The 15,935-nt window shown below is 42.0% G+C and overlaps 1 protein-coding gene across 1 annotated transcript in view; it reads left to right on the top strand.

The window, feature by feature from the left end:
- LOC124613200 (glycine-rich protein DOT1-like) overlaps nucleotides 1–15,054 on the top strand; it is a 59,891-nt gene extending 44,837 nt beyond the window's left edge. Inside the window, exons 5-6 of the mRNA XM_047141862.1 lie at nucleotides 7,641–7,992; nucleotides 14,374–15,054. Coding sequence (XP_046997818.1) covers nucleotides 7,641–7,992; nucleotides 14,374–14,497 — 476 coding nt within the window. The 3' untranslated portion in view covers nucleotides 14,498–15,054. The remainder of the gene's footprint in view (nucleotides 1–7,640; nucleotides 7,993–14,373) is intronic.
- The last annotated feature ends 881 nt before the right edge of the window (nucleotides 15,055–15,935 follow it).

Raw genomic sequence — 15,935 nt, 5'->3', positions numbered from 1 at the left:
AACTGTCTAGAAAATTAGACTGACAAAAAGTGCGAAATGGCTAAGCAGAAACGTTTAGAGGGCTAATTTAAGTCTATAGATGCATGTATATTAGGGGACAGGTAGATGCTACCTTCAAAAAAATTAAACAAGCCTTTGGAGAAAATAGAAGTAGTCATATGAATATCAAGAGCTGGACCGAAAAACCAGTACAGAGCAAAGAAGAAAAAGCTGAAGGATGGAAAGAATACATACAGGGGTTATCCAAGAGAAATGAAGGAAATATTATAGGAGAGGAAGAGTAAATAGATGAGATGACAGATATGATACTCCGAGAAGAATTTGATAGGGTACTGAAAGACCTAAGCCGAAAAAAGGCCCCTGTTGTATATGACCCTCAGTACTACTGATATCCTTGGGGTGAGCCAGCAATGACAAAACTGTTCCACCTGATGTGCAAAATATATGACACAGGGGAAAAACCCTAGACTTCAAAAAGAGTGAAATAATTCAAATTCAAAAGACAGCAGGTGCATACAGGTGTGAAAATTACGAAACCATCAGTGTAATAAGTTATCGTGGCAAAATATTGATATGAATTATTTACAGAAGAATGGAAAAACTGCTAGATGCTGAGCTAGGAGAAGATCAGTTTGAGTTCTGGAGAAATATTGGAACAAGTGAGGAAATACTGACCCTATGACTTAGGTTAAAGAAACGCATACTACGTTTATAGCTTTTGATACTGCTGATCGGTATACACCCTTTGAAATTCTGAAGTTAGAAGGGGTAAAATATGGGCGGTGAAAACCTTTTTGCAATTTGCACAGAAACCAGACGGCAGTTACAAAGACGAAGGGCACAAAAGGGAAGCGGTGATTGAGAAGGGACTGAGACAGCATTGTAAGGACATCACACACATACATGCCCTAGGCAGGATTCGAACCTGCGACCGGAGCGGTCGCTCGGCTCCAGACTGTAGCGCCTAGAACCGCACGGCCACTCCGGCAGGCAAAAGAGAGAGAGAGAGAGAGAGAGAGAGAGAGAGAGAGAGAGAGAGAGAGATTTAGGAATTACTCAGGGAGATGAAATAAAAGCTTTGAGGTGTGCCGACGAGAATATAACTTAAACATTATCAAAAGAAAAAAAAAGAGTAGTGGAATGTAATCGACTTAAATCAGTTGACGCTGAGTGAATTAGTCTAGGGATTGAGTTACTACAAGTAATAGATAAGTTTTGCAATTTGGGCAGCAAAATAACTGATGTTGCCCATAGAAGAAGGGGTACAAAATGTAGACTGCCATTGGCGAAAAAGCGTTACGACATCTTTTCTGTAGTGTGGCCTTGTACGAATGTGAAACGTGGTCGATTGTCAGACAAGAAGAGAACAGAAGCTTTTGAAATGTGGTCCCGCAGAAGAATGATGAAGATTAGATGGGAAGATCATGTAAGTAATGATTAGGTAATAAAGAGAATTGGGAAAAAGAAATTTTCGGCATATCTTTACTGAAAGATGGAGTCAGTTGATGTGACATGTCGTCAATTTAGTACTGGAGGGAGGTGTAGGGGGAGACCAAGAGATGAGTACAGTAAAGAGTTTCAAATGGATGTAGGTTGCAGCTTACAGATGAAGAGGCTTGCACAGAATGGAGCAACCTGGGGAGCTGCGTCAGACCAACCTTCGGACTGAAGACCACAACAAAAACAGTGAAGTACGACCCTGGACTCGCATTTGGGAGGACCGTTGCCTGTCCGGAGATCGACATTTAGGTTTTCCGTGATTTCATTAAATCGCTTAAGGCAAATGCCGAGATGGTTCCTTTGAAAGGGCATGAAGAATTTTCCTTCCCCATCTTTCGCTTATCCGAGCTTGTGTTCCATCTCCAATGAACCCGCCGTCGACGGGACGCTAAGCACCAATCTCCCGTCAGTACTTCTCGAAACGAGAGAGATATGTAGGGCTGCACTCTGGTATGTATGCTCCACTAATCCAAAAGGCTGTCCAAGCCTCAGGACAGGAGAGTCTCTTTCATTCTCTCTCCTGTGGTGCACCGTCTGTATGGCGAATCTTCCGGCAGTCTCGGAAGTTGGCTCACTTGAACCTTTCGTGCCAGACGTGTGTAACCATGCAATCCTCTCGTGCAGCTGTAATGAATATAGTAAAGATGCTAGGCGTATGGATTCTGTGCATTGTGTTCTCTGTGCTGAGCGGAGCGGATGACGCGGATGCCTCGCAGTACCGTTTGCCGGTCAAAAACATTGCGGATTTTCGGAAGGCTAGAACATTGGTGCAGGACCTACAGAGGGTGGCCAGCAAAAACTGCGAGGTAATTACAGTCCCAGTGAATAAAAAATAGAGAAAATTTCAAAATTTTAAACATGGCTGAAGCAGCAACTGTTAAAAATCTTCACGAAAAAAAAAACAAAAACAAAAAACAACCACAAGGGAACAAACGCTTATAGCTTTAAGCAACCATGAAAATTACCAAATTATTACATGCACAAGAACTTTTAGTCACTTACTAATATTACATCCTGCAGTGGAGATGCATAAAACAATCGTACCAAAGGCGGCACCAGTAGTTAAAATTAAAATATCCCCTCCATCTACACAACATACGAGGTGCATTCAAGTTCTAAGGCCTCCGATTTTTTTTCTAATTAACTACTCACCCGAAATCGATGAAACTGGCGTTACTTCTCGACGTAATCGCCCTGCAGAGGTACACATTTTTCACAACGCTGACGCCATGATTCCATGGCAGCGGCGAAGGCTTCCTTAGGAGTCTGTTTTGACCACTGGAAAATCGCTGAGGCAATAGCAGCACGGCTGGTGAATGTGCGGCCATGGAGAATGTCTTTCATTGTTGGAAAAAGCCAAAAGTCACTAGGAGCCAGGTCAGGTGATCAGGAGGCATGAGGAATCACTTCAAAGTTATCACGAAGAAACTGTTGCGTAACTTAGCTCGATGTGCGGGTTCGTTGTCTTGGTGAAACAGCACACGCGCAGCCCTTCCCGGACGTTTTTGTTGCAGTGCAGGAAGGAATTTGTTCTTCAAAACATTTTCGTAGGATGCACCTGTTACCGTAGTGCCCTTTGGAACGCAATGGGTAAGGATTACGCCCTCGCTGTCCCAGAACATGGACACCATCATTTTTTCAGCACTGGCGGTTACCCGAACTTTTTTTGGTGGCGGTGAATCTGTGTGCTTCCATTGAGCTGACTGGCGCTTTGTTTCTGGATTGAAAAATGGCATCCACGTCTCATCCAGTGTCACAACCGACGAAAAGAAAGTCCCATTCATGCTGTTGTTGCACGTCAACATTGCTTGGCAACATGCCACACGGGCAGCCATGTGGTCGTCTGTCAGCATTCGTGGCACCCACCTGGATGACACTTTTCGCATTTTCAGGTCGTCGTGCAGGATTGTGTGCACAGAACCCACAGAAATGCCAACTCTGGAGGCGATCTGTTCAACAGTCATTCGGCAATCCCCCAAAACAATTATCTCCACTTTCTCGATCATGTCGTCAGAGCGGCTTGTGCGAGCCCGATGTTGTTTCGGTTTGTTGTCACATGATGTTCTGCTCTCATTAAACTGTCGCACCCATGAACGCACTTTCGACACATCCGTAACTCCATCACTACATGTCTCCTTCAACTGTCGATGAATTTCAGTTGGTTTCACACCACGCAAATTCAGAAAACGAATGATTGGACGCTGTTCAAGTAAGGAAAACGTCACCATGTTAAGTATTTAAAACAGTTCTCATTCTCGCCGCTGGCGGTAAAATTCCATCTGCCGTACGGTGCTGCCATCTTTGGGACGTATTGACAATGAACGCGGCCTCATTTTAAAACAATGCTCATGTTTCTATCTCTTTCCAGTCCGGAGAAAAAAAATCAGAGGCCTTAGAACTTGAATGCACCTCGTAATTGTAGAGAGATGGTCGATCCGAACACGGCATATTATCAGTACTTAGCCTGTGAACTAGCGTGAAGAGGGTGTGGAAGCACTAGGGCAGACAGTTTCACCGAGAGAGGGCATTTGTGGTATGCGCGAGACACTCGCGCATATTAAAACCCAGGGATACATACTCATGCGCATCAAAATTTTAAAGGTTGTGCTAATTGAAACCCTCTGTCTTAATAAATAAAACATATCTAAATCATGTAAAACACCTGCAGACAATAGAAAATGTGAACACCAATTTGCCTGTGTCCTAGTGTCAAGCAGGTGGAGCTTGCGCTAAGGAACATATCCAACGAGAGAGGGCACTAGAGTTATGCGCGAGAATCTCGCGCATATTAAAGGCTAGGATACATAGTAACGAAAACGAACAAAATGTTGTAGAAAAACGAAACCATCTGTCATCATGAATAAAAACCATAACAGAATCATTTAAACCACAGTACACATCGAAAACCGCGAACAACTATCATCAAACATACGTAAAATCCCAACAAGACAGGAAAGGAGCATCTCACCAGCATTAACAGACAAGAAAACTAGCTTCTAGTCGGCCAGACTATATTACGTTAGAGCAAGAAGAGTTTTGAGACCATCCAAAAAAGTTTTAAGCTGCACTTGTTTGTTAAGAATAAATCCATCTTTTTGAGATAGATATTTAACAATTTCTAATTCCTCTGACAGGTCCAGTTTGTAACCCTTACTCTCTTACAATTCTACGTCATCCAGTTTACGTGGCATATGTCGTAAGAGCAATAGATGTTCAGCAAACGTGGAATTGTACACATTTTCCCCATTTTTACCTAGCATGTGTTCTTTATATCTTACTTTAATGGGTCTACCTGTCTGTCCAACGTAATAGTTGGGGCAGTCGTTACAAGTAATTTTGTAGACTCCGGATTTGATGCCAAGTTCTTCCCGTGCCACAGTGGTATGAATCACTCTTTGTTTTAAGCTATTGTTTACGGAAAAGGAAACTCTGAAACCGCACTGCTTCAGTAGAAGTCTCCTTGTCTTGTATGATACGTTCCCCAAAAATGGAATAGGAATAAAGTTATTACCCTCACTCTTTATAGCACTGTTATCTCCTAAGGTTAAACATTTTACACCTGTATTTTTGCTTCTAATGAAAATATATTTAGATATACTGAAACCGTGGTCAAGGATGTCAATAAATCTTTATCCTGCAACTATTTGGCTGTTATCGTTTAGCGTGACAGAGAAAATTACTGTAGTACGCTTACAGCTATAATAACTGAAATTCATGATAAACAAATAGTAGCTTAAGGTCGATATAAGACTGATACAAGCTACCACTAATATAATATAAGCGAATACTAAAATATAATAGCTGAAACGGGCAGCGTAGGGGAGATAACTGCCCTGTGATTGACGCTTTTTAAAAAGTGCTTTCGTAGTGGAACAAGTCCTCTGCCCATGGCACTCTGTCAGTTCCCAGGGAGACGTAAAGTTCATTTTTACAGGGTACTCGGTGGAACACTTCTTGCGGAGATGTGGTGGTATTAATTTCTCGTTTAAGCTTGGTGGATTAAAAATAAGATGTGTGGGTGGAGCAGTTTTAGTAGCGATGTCACAACTGGTTTTTCACGCTATTACGTGAACTGACTGCGTGGAAACGGTTTCAATTGAGGGAGAGAAATGAAAAAAATGCATTCTCACGATAATAATGAAAACTTTCTTTCAAAATCTAGCTTCATTTGTAATTTATGTGCAAAAACTCGTCTTTTGTGAGTTTTTTACTCGCACCTCTTCTATGTTTTAAACTTGTGCGAATCAGGTCGGATTTTATAAGAAGATAGACAAATACATGTAACTAATGGTTGTTCAGTTTTTTTGGGAAAGGTTTATCCTTTGCCACTATATAGTGGTTTAAAGTTGCACATAAAATCTTCAAAAACTGCTATCCCATCTTGTGGAAAAGTTGTTTTCGCACGAAACAAGCATAAGTTCGTCAGTTTTCGTACAGGACTGAAAAGTTGATAGTCTTTTGTCGCGCAGACTTCGTTTCGCAGTTCTGTTGCTTATTTCAGCCAATCATACTCATACTTAAATGGTTGTTGCAACATTTCGCGGTATAGTAAAAGTTGGGAACCAGAGTAACAAATGCTCTTATCATAGCACAAAAAGGCCAATCCGCCCTGGTCTGAGTTAGGGATGTAAAAGAAGGGAACTAGCTTTCCAGCTTACCTGGCGGCTTCAGAGACATTTAAATCAAAACATGTTGACATATTTGCGCTTTTTACGAGTTCTACTTCCCCAGCGCATTGTGCTCTCTTAGTTGCGAGATGTTGGCACACCTGTGCCCAAAATCCAGAAGATTCGCCACCCATAATAAACAATAAACGATGTTATATGGTTGAAGAGCACACATGCAACTGCTAAAAAGGTTTTCCTGGGAGGGATAAAATTTCTGGGGGGGTAGATTTGTTCCAGGGAAGACGCTAAAATTTTTTTTTATTTGTGCGTGGGGGTGGCTGATTTTTTACCCGAGAAGACCATTTCTCCCCTAAACCCACAGTCTTTTATATGGGTAGTGAGGGGTATAAACAAATACGTATAAATTTATGTCAAGACACAAAGGAATTAAAGACATTAGCTACCAGGGGCAATTATTCATATCAATGGGGCAAGGTGAAAATTTGTGCTGGACCGAGATTCGAATCCAGGTCTCTTGCTTACGAGGCAGATGCGCTGTCCACTACGGCAATGGCCGTCACATCCGCACGGAATACCCTAGCATGCCACCCGTCAGACCCAACTCCTCATCTTATACAACACACTGCTAATGTAGTGCTCCTGCTCATTAGTCTCATAATTTGCAGCATCTCGCCGATTTTCGTAAGAGTTCGAGCTTTGTGTGCATCTGCATTGAAGGAACTTAATCGTCATCACATTAATCAGTCTATGTGATTGCCGTAAGCTTAGTGACAACAGTGCATCCCAATTTAAGTTATACAAAATAGCACTGAAGATGGTCACTCAGTGACAGAAAATCGATTTTGCAATAGTAAAAAATATACGACCAATGCTGTCTCTTTTTTCAAGTATATCATATATATTTGCTTCTAGAGTTTGGGATGGATCCAAAATAGGAAGTATCCGATATATTTGCTTCTAGAGTTTGGGATGGATCCAAAATAGGAAGTATCCGAAAGTGGGGGTGCATCTGTAATAGGAAGTTTTCCAGAGCGACTTTAATGACACTTTGTGGCATATTGCACTATATGACAAATTCCCTGTTGGTTACGTGATAGCATTTGTCATGTTTCACGACATGACATCATGTATCATGTTACTGTACTTGACACAATGCCTTATAATAGATGATCATGAGGTACTAATACTATAAAGTAAATGAAGGGAATATACCTGTCAAAATATTTTGATATAAAAGTCTTTGAAGCTTCCCGTTAAGCCGAAAAGATAGTTCCCTTCTTTTACATTCCTAACTCTGCCTAGGACGCATTTGCCCTTTTTTGTGCTATGATAGGAGCATTTTTCATAGTGGTAAGCATATGTATTGAGGCGAAGTTTGCTTACCAATGGAACGTATGTCTATACAAGCGTGTCTATAGGCATTGGACTGTCTGGGTTTGGTAGAAATAAATACAAGGTAGGATGTTCTTTCCTACGCGGACGCTTCTCAGAGTTTTTCTCGTTCGGTTGCAGGTTCCTCTGGAATTTCGGAAGGCTACCACTCGGGTGACTCATCTGACTACGGCGGTGGCAGCGGCGCCTCCTCTGTGGAGTACCACGGGGACTCGGGGCTGGGCTCGTCCGGGGGCGGCTTCGGAGGCGGCTACGGGGGCGGCTACGGAGACGGTGCGTCGAGCGGCATCACGACGGAGCTGACGGCGCACGGCATCCGCCACAGCCTGGGGGGCGGGCACGGCGGCGGCTACGCGGCTGGGCTGTCCTCGTTGGTCGACGGCAACCACCTGGGCGGGGGCGGCTACGGGGGCGGAGGCCTACACTTCGCTGGGCACAGGTCGGGCGTAGCCGCGCCCTCGCAGGGGTACAGGTGAGGCGGCCCACATATCATCACATCTACTACGAACACTTTTCAGATATCTTTTACAATGCAATTCTATTTTAATAAAAATACTCTGCAACTAGGGGACACACTTACCACTTCTGGGGGCAGTTTGGAGCTATTTAAATCACGGCACTGACCTTTACTTTTAGTATTTTTTTTTTTTTTGGGTCACCAGTCTTCTGACTGGTTTGATGCTGGCCGCCACGGCTTGCTCGCCTGTGCTAGCCTCTTCATTTCAGAGTAGCAATTGCGGTCCACGTCTTCAATTATTTGCTCGATGTATTACAATGTTTGTCTTCCTCTACAGTTTTTACCCTCTATAGCTCCCTCTAGTACCATGGAAGTTATTCTCCGATGTTTTAAGATGTAAGATGTCCTATCATCCTGTTCCCTTCTTCTTGTCAGTGTTTTCGATACATTACTTTCCTCACTGATTCCGCGGAGAACATGTTTCATTCCTTACCTTACCAGGGCTTAATAAGACACGGCTGCACAATACCAACACGAATTCTTTACAGACAAATGGAAAAACCGGTAGAAGCTGATCTCGGGGATGATCAGTTTGGATTCCGTAGAAATGTTGGAACACGTGAGGCAGTACTGACCCTACGACTTATCTTAGAAAATAAATTACAGAAAGGCAAACCTACGTATCTAGCATTTGTAGACTTAGAGAAAGCTTTTGACAATGTTGACTCTTTCAAATTCTGAAGGTGGCAGGGGTAAAATACAGGGACCTAAAGGCTATTTACAATTTGTACAGAAACCAGATGGCAGTTATAAGTGCCGAGGGGCATGGGAAGCAGTGATTGGGAAGGGAGTGAGACAGGGTTGTAGCCTATCCCCGATGTTATTCAATCTGTATATTGAGCAAGCAGCAAAGGAAACAAAAGAAAAATTCGGAGTAGGAATTAAAATCCATGGAGAAGAAATAAAAACTTTAAGGTTCGCCGATGACATTGTAATTCTGTCAGAGACGGCAAAGGACTTGGAAGAGCAGTTGAACGGAATGGACAGCGTCTTGAAAGGAGGATATAAGATGAACATCAACGAAAGAAAAACGAGAAAAATGGGCTGTAGTCTAATTAAATCGGGTGATGCTGAGGGAATTAGATTAGTAAATGAGACGCTTAAAGTAGTAAAGGAGTTTTGCTATTTGGGGAGCAAAATAACTGATGATGGTCGAAGTAGAGAGGGTATAAAATGTAGACTGGCAATGGCAAGGAAAGCGTTTCTGAAAAAGAAAAATTTGTTAACATCGAGTACAAATTTAAGTGTCAGGAAGTCGTTTTTGAAAGTATCTGTATGGAGTGTGGCCATGTATGTAAGTGAAACGTGGACGATAAATAGTTTAGACAAGAAGAGAAAAGAAGCTTTCGAAATGTGGTGCTACAGATGAATGCTGAAGATTAGATGGGTAGATCACATAACTAACGGGGAGGTATTGAATAGAATTGGAGAGAAGAGAAATTTGTGGCACAACTTGACTAGAAGAAGGAATCGGTTGGTACGGCATTTTCTAAGGCATCAAGGGATCACCAATTTAGTATTGGAGGGCAGCGTGGAGGGTAAAAAACGTAGAGGGAGACCAAGAGATGAATACACTAAACAGATACAGAAGGATGTAGGTTGCAGTAGGTACTGGGAGATGAAGAAGCTTGCACAGGATAGAGTAGCATGGAGAGCTGCATCAAACCAGTCTCTGGACTGAAGACCACAACAACAACAACAACAACAACAACAACATCAGTCCACCTAATTTTCAGCAGTCTTCTGTACCACCAAATCTCGAACGTTTCAATTCTCTACTGTTCCAGTTTACACACAGTCCGTGGTTCACTACTATACAGTTCTGTGCTCTCAACGTATATTCTCAGAAATTTCTGTCGAGAATTAAAGCCTTGTTTGATACTAGTAGACTCCTCTTCGCCAGGAATGCCCTTTTTAGCAGTGCTAGTCTGCTTTTGATGTTCTCCTTGCTCCGTCCGTCATAGGTTGTTCTACTCCCTAGGTAGCAGATTTCCTTTTCATCATCTTCACGGTCACCAATCGCGATGTTAAATTTGTCGCTCTCCACGTTTCTGCTACTTCTCATCATTTCATCTTTCTTCGATTTTCTCTCAATCCATATTCTGTTCTCGTTAGAACATTCATTCCATTTAACAGATAACTTTCACTGACGATAGCAATATCATCAGCGAATCCTATCATTGATATCCTTTCACTCTGAATTTTAATTCCTCTCTTGAACCTTTCTTTTATGTCGATCATTACTTTTTCGATGTGTAGGTTGAACAGTAGATGCGAAAGACTACATGCCAGTCTTATTCCCCTTTTAACCAGAGCACGTCGTTCTTGATGTTCCAGTCTTATTGTTCACTCTTGGTTCTTGTATATATTGTACATTATCCGTCTTTCCCTATTGCTTACCCCTGCTTTTATCAGAATTTCGAACATCTTGTAGCATTTACGTTCTTAGTATTGATACACCTACTCGGGAAGGAACATTGACCTCTATGAGCCAGGAGGTATGGAGCTGTCTATATTTAAATGATGCAATCTATACCACCCACTTAATATCAAAGAGGAAAAAAAGTAAATATTTCTTAAAGAACTATTTTAACTATCTACGGAGATTTTTTGATCGTAGGATGGCCTGATCTCGTGCCGAAACTGGTAGCCAGTATGCTAAATAAAAATGCTGCTACAGACTAAAGCAAATTATTGTTTCTACTCTCATTTGTCACACTTGCCTTACTACAGTCAGTGGAACTGTAATAAAAGCTGTTCTAACATCTCATATGTACCAGTATGCAGTACGCAGGAGAGCCTGTAAGTTCTGAAGCTGATTTTTTGATGCGTTTCCACTAACCTCATCGTTGACTGACTGTTGAACTCCGTGGTTTGAACACTTCACGCCAGACCTGTTGAAACGCATCAGTCTAGCTGTTGTAGAAGTGTGTGAGCATCTGCTGTAACCTGATATTACGCGAGTGTGTAATGGACTCTGGAACTCTGTGAATTTTGTCTTGCAGAAAGTCTTGCAGAACAATCTCTGGAAGCACTCACATCCGTTAAATATCTAGTTATGTGCGTATGAAACGATTGAAAGTGGACCGACAACAGAAAGCTAATCGCAAATAAGATTATGCCAGACTGAGTTTCCATGGGAGAACTCAAAAAGTGCAGTCCATACAGTCTGGGATCCATATCAGATAAGACTGATAAAGAAAGATCCAAAGAAGAGCAGCGCGTTTCGTTACAGTTGCATTTAGTAAGCGCGAATGTGTCGCGGAGATATTCAGCCAACTGCATTGGCAGATGTTACAACGAAGGCATTGTGTATTGTGGTGTGACTTACTGTTAAGATTTCGAGAGTGTTTGTTCCTAGAAGAGTCAGTCATTATATCGCTTCTCCTGCGTACATCTCTCGAAAAGATCATGAAGGTAAAATTAGAGGTTCGAGCCCACACTGAGGTTTACCGTTAATTATTTCCCGCAGACGATTCGCTACTGGAACAGGAAAGGGGAGAAGTTACAGTAGTACGCAAAGAACGCTCCGCCACACATTGTAAGGTGCCTTTGGGAGTATATATGTAGATGTCTACAATTCTGTTCCACGTCTTCATATAGTAAAGAATATACCTACATACGGGATATCCAGACAGACTTGCGACTAGAACAAGAACTTATTAACATGATTGTTAACACTTCGCTACACTACCAAATTGACCAGTTCTTAACGGCTAAGGATGTGCCCTGTCAATCGGTCTCTTCTTTTAGTCAAGTAGTGCTATAAATTTTTTTTCTCTCCGATTCAGTTCTTTATCTGTTCATTAGTTATCAGAACTGCTCAACAAATTTTCAGGACATCACCTCAAAATCTATTCATGTCCTGTATTTACTCTTTATAGTCCATGTTCAGTTCCATATAACAGTACATTCCACATTCCAGTCCAATACTTTCAGAGAAGACTTCCTAACGCTTAAAATTATATTGCACTTAATATTACTCATCTTCAGAAACTTCTCTTCTTGTTACTGCAGTACTTCCTGCAACGTCCCCTGTGTAGCCCCCACCCGGAAATCCGAATGTAGGACCGTTTTACACTGCAAATTTTTTTTATTCAAGATGATTCCATCATCTCTCACTTAAGCCTGAAAATGAGTGCCTGATCATATTGTGGCACTTTATTTTACAGATCCGTCTGGATCACATAAACTTTTACACTCCACTATTACCGGTTTTGGCTACTGCCATCTCCAGATGATAAAATATTCTGATGTAGGTATCAACGTCAAATTATGTATATAGATACATAGCAAGTGCTTCCATCATCATTAAACCATGCAGTACAGCCGTATGTCCTTCCTCCTGTGATTTCCCCTTGCTTTCATCCATGCGGCAATACCAACATACCAAGGCTTTGTTAAATATTGTTGCAAGGCCAGATCAGTCATCCAGACTTCTGCCCCAGAAACTACTCAAAAGCCTGCTGCCGCTCTTCAGGAATCATAAATCGGCCTGGCCCCTACACTGACACTTGATTAGTTTATGATTAGTTTATTACCTTAGTCTGGCAACTTGTACAACAATAATTTTTCATAAACTGACAGTATTAAAAAGTCGCTTAAAGAGTAACAACTAGTCACAGTTTGTGTTTTAATTATTTAAATAAAAATGCTCCAAGACCAGGTCGACCTTAGAAAATGCATCTTTAGATGTCTTTCCAGGTCTATTACTGTACGATACCCTGAGATGGTTCTAAAATGCATCATGAATGTGATAAAACCTATATAACTTTGTCATGTACTTATTCGGAACTCAGATTGTGCATCAGTTACATCCAGTACGATTCCAGGATGTGTTAACTTCCTGCGAACGTCTCATTTTTATATGAAGAACGCTTTATATGCACTGTGTAAGGTCAGGCACCTCCTACTGACATGAACAAACTATCTTTAAATTACCAGATAGTTAGGAATGTAGTCTTAACCTCAATAAGATTATGTGTCTTGTCCTTACAGAAGTCTTCTACTTGCCTCATATTATTATTATTCTCACAGGAAATTAAACTATTTAGGTTGCTGAATTAAAAAATTTGCAGCCTGGAACCATGTTTATTGCGATAGCCGTTCCAAGTCATTTTAAATTGTTGCTAGTAGACTCAATATCTTTGTTCAAAATTTTTCTATTTTAACACTGTCACAGTCAATTCGACTGCTGTATCATGAATGCAGAGTGACCTAATGTTTCTGTAACCACGGCTCTGGTTGCCATTAAAACCCTACTTAGTCTCATTACGACACTTGACCTCATGGTCAACTTGTGACTGCGCACAGCCAACTCACCGATTCTACAGAGTGCCCCAAAAATGTTACAACAAACTTCGATGGATTGCAGAGGGTGTCTTGAGATACAATTCGAGGGTGATGACCTGTGTCCAGGAACGACATCCAACGACGCTGCAGAATGTCGATGTTATAGACACTGGCGCCTGCCAGTAGGCAAGCCTTTGTGCAGCAAACGTGACTCTGTACGCTGGCAGACTGTAGGCGGAATGTCTCGCAATGCCGTTTCTTGGTCAATGATCGCGACTGGTTGTCACGATCGCCAGTGGAGAAGATAGAGCTGCGTAGACAGGCCTTGTCTCTTATGAACGCGATGCTTTGCTTCCTCGGTGGATGACGGTTTTGGACACGGGTTTCCATATGCAGTTTATTTTTCTAGTATATACCGAAAAACATTGAGATTTTAAAGGGCTCCTGGAGAAAAGTAAACAGTGAATGGAAACCCGTGGCCAAAATCGTAATCCACCGAGGCATCGAAGCATCGCATTCATAGGAGACAAGGTCTTTCTACACAGGAGCTAGCTCCATCTTCTCCACTGGCGATGGTGGCAATCAATCGTGATCATTGACCAACAAACAATATTGCGAGACTGCTACCGAGGGTGTGGTCTCGTGGCAGTTGTCGGAACCTATAACTTCGACGCTATGTAGGATACGGGTTCCTATCTTAGATTTGTTCCTCAAGACACCCTCTACAGCCCCTTTAAGTTAGTCACAATATTTATGGAACGCGCTGTATAATGCTGTTATGGATATTAACCTCCCCTCGTCCCTTGGACCTGAATTTTCTTCTTAACCCGCTTCTTCAGGAAATACAACTGTATTTAGCGGCATTCATGTGCTTTCAGGTCGCGCATTACTTAATATGCGTACGATCTCTTACACGAACACCACTCGACTTTCTCAGACGCTCTGCGACGTCTCGTGAGCATTGCATTGTCAATTCTCTCTCTGTCCACTGTCAGGTGCAATCTTTCAAATTCTTAAGCCAGCACATCGTTCTTTCTGTTTCAGCGTGCACGAGACAAGCAACGAGGGCGGAGGCATCGAGGATGGCGGTTATGGCGTCGCTGGCGGCTATGGGGGAGGATACGGGAGCGGCTATGGCCGCAGTATGCGAGTCCTCAGTCACTACTAAGCACTGCCCCGGCCCATAACTGGAAACAGGTTGCCAGTCTTACGCCAACCATGAAGGCCACCATTGAGAGCTTGGTGCTACTTGGCCTAGGGCATCGCTGTGTTTGTCACCCCCTTGCGACTGAAGAAAATCACGCGCGCCTGCATTCTTTTGCTGAAAGATCTGTCAGCAATGGACGTAGAACCTTCTCGAATCAAACCAAAGTCTTATTCTCTAGTTTAGATTCTCGTACGCCGCTTGCAATGCAAAGCATTGCGATACCTCATCACTTAGCATTATGCTCCCAACTTGTAGCTCTCTTTGCCTACTGGGACGCTATTTGCAGTCCGAGTGTAGAAGCACGTTGTTAATGCACGTTTTTCATATCAAATAACCCTTAGACTGAACTGTTCCTCGTCTTGTATTTGTAAGTGTTTTGTTGTTAATATTATTTTTCAGATGTTGTTATTGTTTAATTGTTTCATATTTTATAAGAGTTGTTGTCACTGTGATTATGTTATTGTTATTATTTTACTTAATGAGACAAACACTGCTATATGATGTACATACATAGTCACTAACCCGCTGTTATTACATTTAATGAATTTTTTTATAATTTTATTATTTTTCTAATAAAATATTTTTGAGCATAAATTATTATCATTAAATCAAATAACGTTATGTTAAATGTAATTGCTGTATATGTGTCCTTATTAAATAATCTTCGCCCCTTCTCTGAACATCTAGGCAACGCAAAAAAAAGTTAGTTGACTATTTCTTCCGAATGAAAGAAGATAAACTAGAAAGCTAATATGCCTGTATTTCTGGAAAAAGGGAAGAAGTTTTTACTTGTGGGTATTATATTTACGCTTGAAGCCGATAGGAGTCAGCATGAGAAATAGAATTTAACCGTGGTTCCCTACTACACGACGTCGTCCTAAAGTTCGAAAGACTACCTCTGCAGAATAAGTTCAAATGGCTCTGAGCACTATGGGACTTAACTTCTGAGGTCATCAGTCCCCTAGAGCTTAGAACTACTTAAACCTAACTAACCTAAGGACATCACACACATCCATGCCCGAGGCAGTATTCGAACCTGCGACCGTAGTGGTCGCGCGGTTCCAGACTGTAACGCCCAGAACCGCTCGACCACCCCGGCCGGCTGCAGAATAAGTGCTACACTGCATAATGCATTGCATGCAAAGCTATCAGAAGATGCTCTCGTTGGCAGAGCAAATCTACTAAAAAAGAAAGAGAAAAAACAGCATGTGGCGATTTGTTCCTGTATTTACTCCTAACGTTCTCTGCATCTCCAGCAGGAGATGAATTTTAGCGCTAAATAAGTATGTAAATTGAAATCGTTACCTTTATGTAGTAGTGATGACACTTCTACTGTATTTACAGGTCTTATTTTATTTGCAGTCGAGTTCGGTGTTACATGACACCGTCTTCAGGCCCG

The sequence above is a fragment of the Schistocerca americana genome, chromosome 4 (assembly GCF_021461395.2).
Source record: "Schistocerca americana isolate TAMUIC-IGC-003095 chromosome 4, iqSchAmer2.1, whole genome shotgun sequence".
NCBI lineage: Eukaryota > Metazoa > Arthropoda > Insecta > Orthoptera > Acrididae > Schistocerca > Schistocerca americana.
The sequence above is the reverse complement of the archived record's forward strand: the minus strand, read 5'-3'. Positions and strand labels throughout refer to the sequence as shown.